This window comes from Cebidichthys violaceus, unplaced genomic scaffold (assembly GCF_023349555.1).
Source record: "Cebidichthys violaceus isolate CVI_PGR_0920_01 unplaced genomic scaffold, fCebVio1.0.p SCAF_1, whole genome shotgun sequence".
NCBI classification, from domain to species: domain Eukaryota; kingdom Metazoa; phylum Chordata; class Actinopteri; order Perciformes; family Stichaeidae; genus Cebidichthys; species Cebidichthys violaceus.
The window spans coordinates 23771608-23773060 of record NW_027176262.1 but is presented as its reverse complement, the minus strand read 5'-3'; the positions used below and the strand labels follow the sequence as shown (position 1 = coordinate 23773060).

Genomic DNA, 1453 nt, shown 5'->3' with positions numbered 1-1453 from the left:
CCTCTCCCATCATGTGTGTGTGTGTGTGTGTGTGTGTGTGTGTGTGTGGGGGGGGGGGGGGGGGGGGCAAACAAAAAAAAGGGTGGCACAATGGACAATATTTCATCTCTCACATATAAGCCGTTTATACACACACACACACACACACACACACACACACACACACACACACACACACACAGACACACAAAAGTCACTTGTATAGATATGACCAGGAACGCACCATATTAAAACACGTTCTGAGGTGAATTAAGTTAGTTTTGTTGTTTATCTTGACTTTTGTTTTCATGCATTATAATCAGATGTAGGTTGTTTTGTATGTAATCTAACAGAAATGCCATGGATACTAGTGACCGCTGCATTATATGTGGCATACGGTGGTTTATAGCAATAAACAACAATCAGAGAATTAAAAAAAACAGAAAGGACTACTCTCGCATGGATTCATACGGAACTCATATCCACGAAAATTGAGCAAATTGAACTATATCACAGCTCACTAACTTAAAACCAACACGAGGGTCACTGCTCCACTCCTCCCCAGGAGATGTGATCGATAACCCGGGCTGAAGTTTAGGTCGCACCTGACTGCTGGGACTTTGCCCCCCCCCCCCCCCCCCCCCTCCACCTCGTACAGGCTGATCTGCGGCTTCAGTGCACGGACGGGCGAACCCCGCGTGAACGCCACCGCTGCCGGGTATTTTTGGGACAAAAGCTTACCTTGGCGGAGGAGCGTGGCGAAGAGGAGGGCACGCACGCAGCTGGCGGACAACAAGTGCATCCTTGCGGGTTCTCTCAGATCCTCAGTGGGCTTCTTGTTTCGGAGGGTTTTGTTTAAACCACTTGGTGGAGTTTCTCTTTCTGTTTTTTTTAAGGTGGATTAAAGTCGAACGGTCCCTCGCGAGCCCCTGTTGCTGCTGTTCAGCTCAGATGTTCTTCTCTCAACGTGGCAGTGTGCTCGCACAGTTCGCGCTCACATCAGTGCTGTAGGAACAGGTAATTGCAAGGAGCGCGCAGACGAGCACGAGGGCGGGGGATGCTGTCTGCAGCTCCGCCCCCCTCTCTCCCCCCTCCCCCTCCCTTCCTCTCCCACTCCCTTTCCCCCTCCAGCTGCACCCCCACCACAACCCCCCCCCCCCCCCCCCCCGCCGCCGCCCTCCTCCCACACACAAGTGCACCCCCCGCCTTTTCTTACCCCCCCTCCTCCTCCCTTTCACCCCCTTTACTCTCATCTTCAACTCCCCTTCCTTCCCCCTCACCCTTCTCTCTCTTTCCAACATGCACCCTCACTCTGCATTCAAGCACACACGCACACACACACGCACACACGCACGCACGCACACGCACACACACACACACACACACACACACACACAGGGAGGAACACTCAATCAAGCAGCACCTCAGACTTGTTTCATGCAGAATACCCAGAGGTACAATAAACACCCCGATC

At 52.6% G+C, this 1453-nt stretch overlaps 1 protein-coding gene across 4 annotated transcripts in view; it reads right to left on the bottom strand.

The window, feature by feature from the left end:
- Nucleotides 1-988, bottom strand: part of LOC137876579 (CD166 antigen homolog) — a 29543-nt gene extending 28555 nt beyond the window's left edge. For all 4 annotated transcript variants that reach the window (XM_068716288.1, XM_068716305.1, XM_068716296.1 and 1 more), the window contains exon 1: nt 721-988. In XM_068716288.1, the coding sequence (XP_068572389.1) occupies nt 721-781 (61 nt within the window). In that variant the 5' untranslated portion in view covers nt 782-988. The remainder of the gene's footprint in view (nt 1-720) is intronic.
- Between the last annotated feature and the right edge of the window lie 465 nt (nt 989-1453).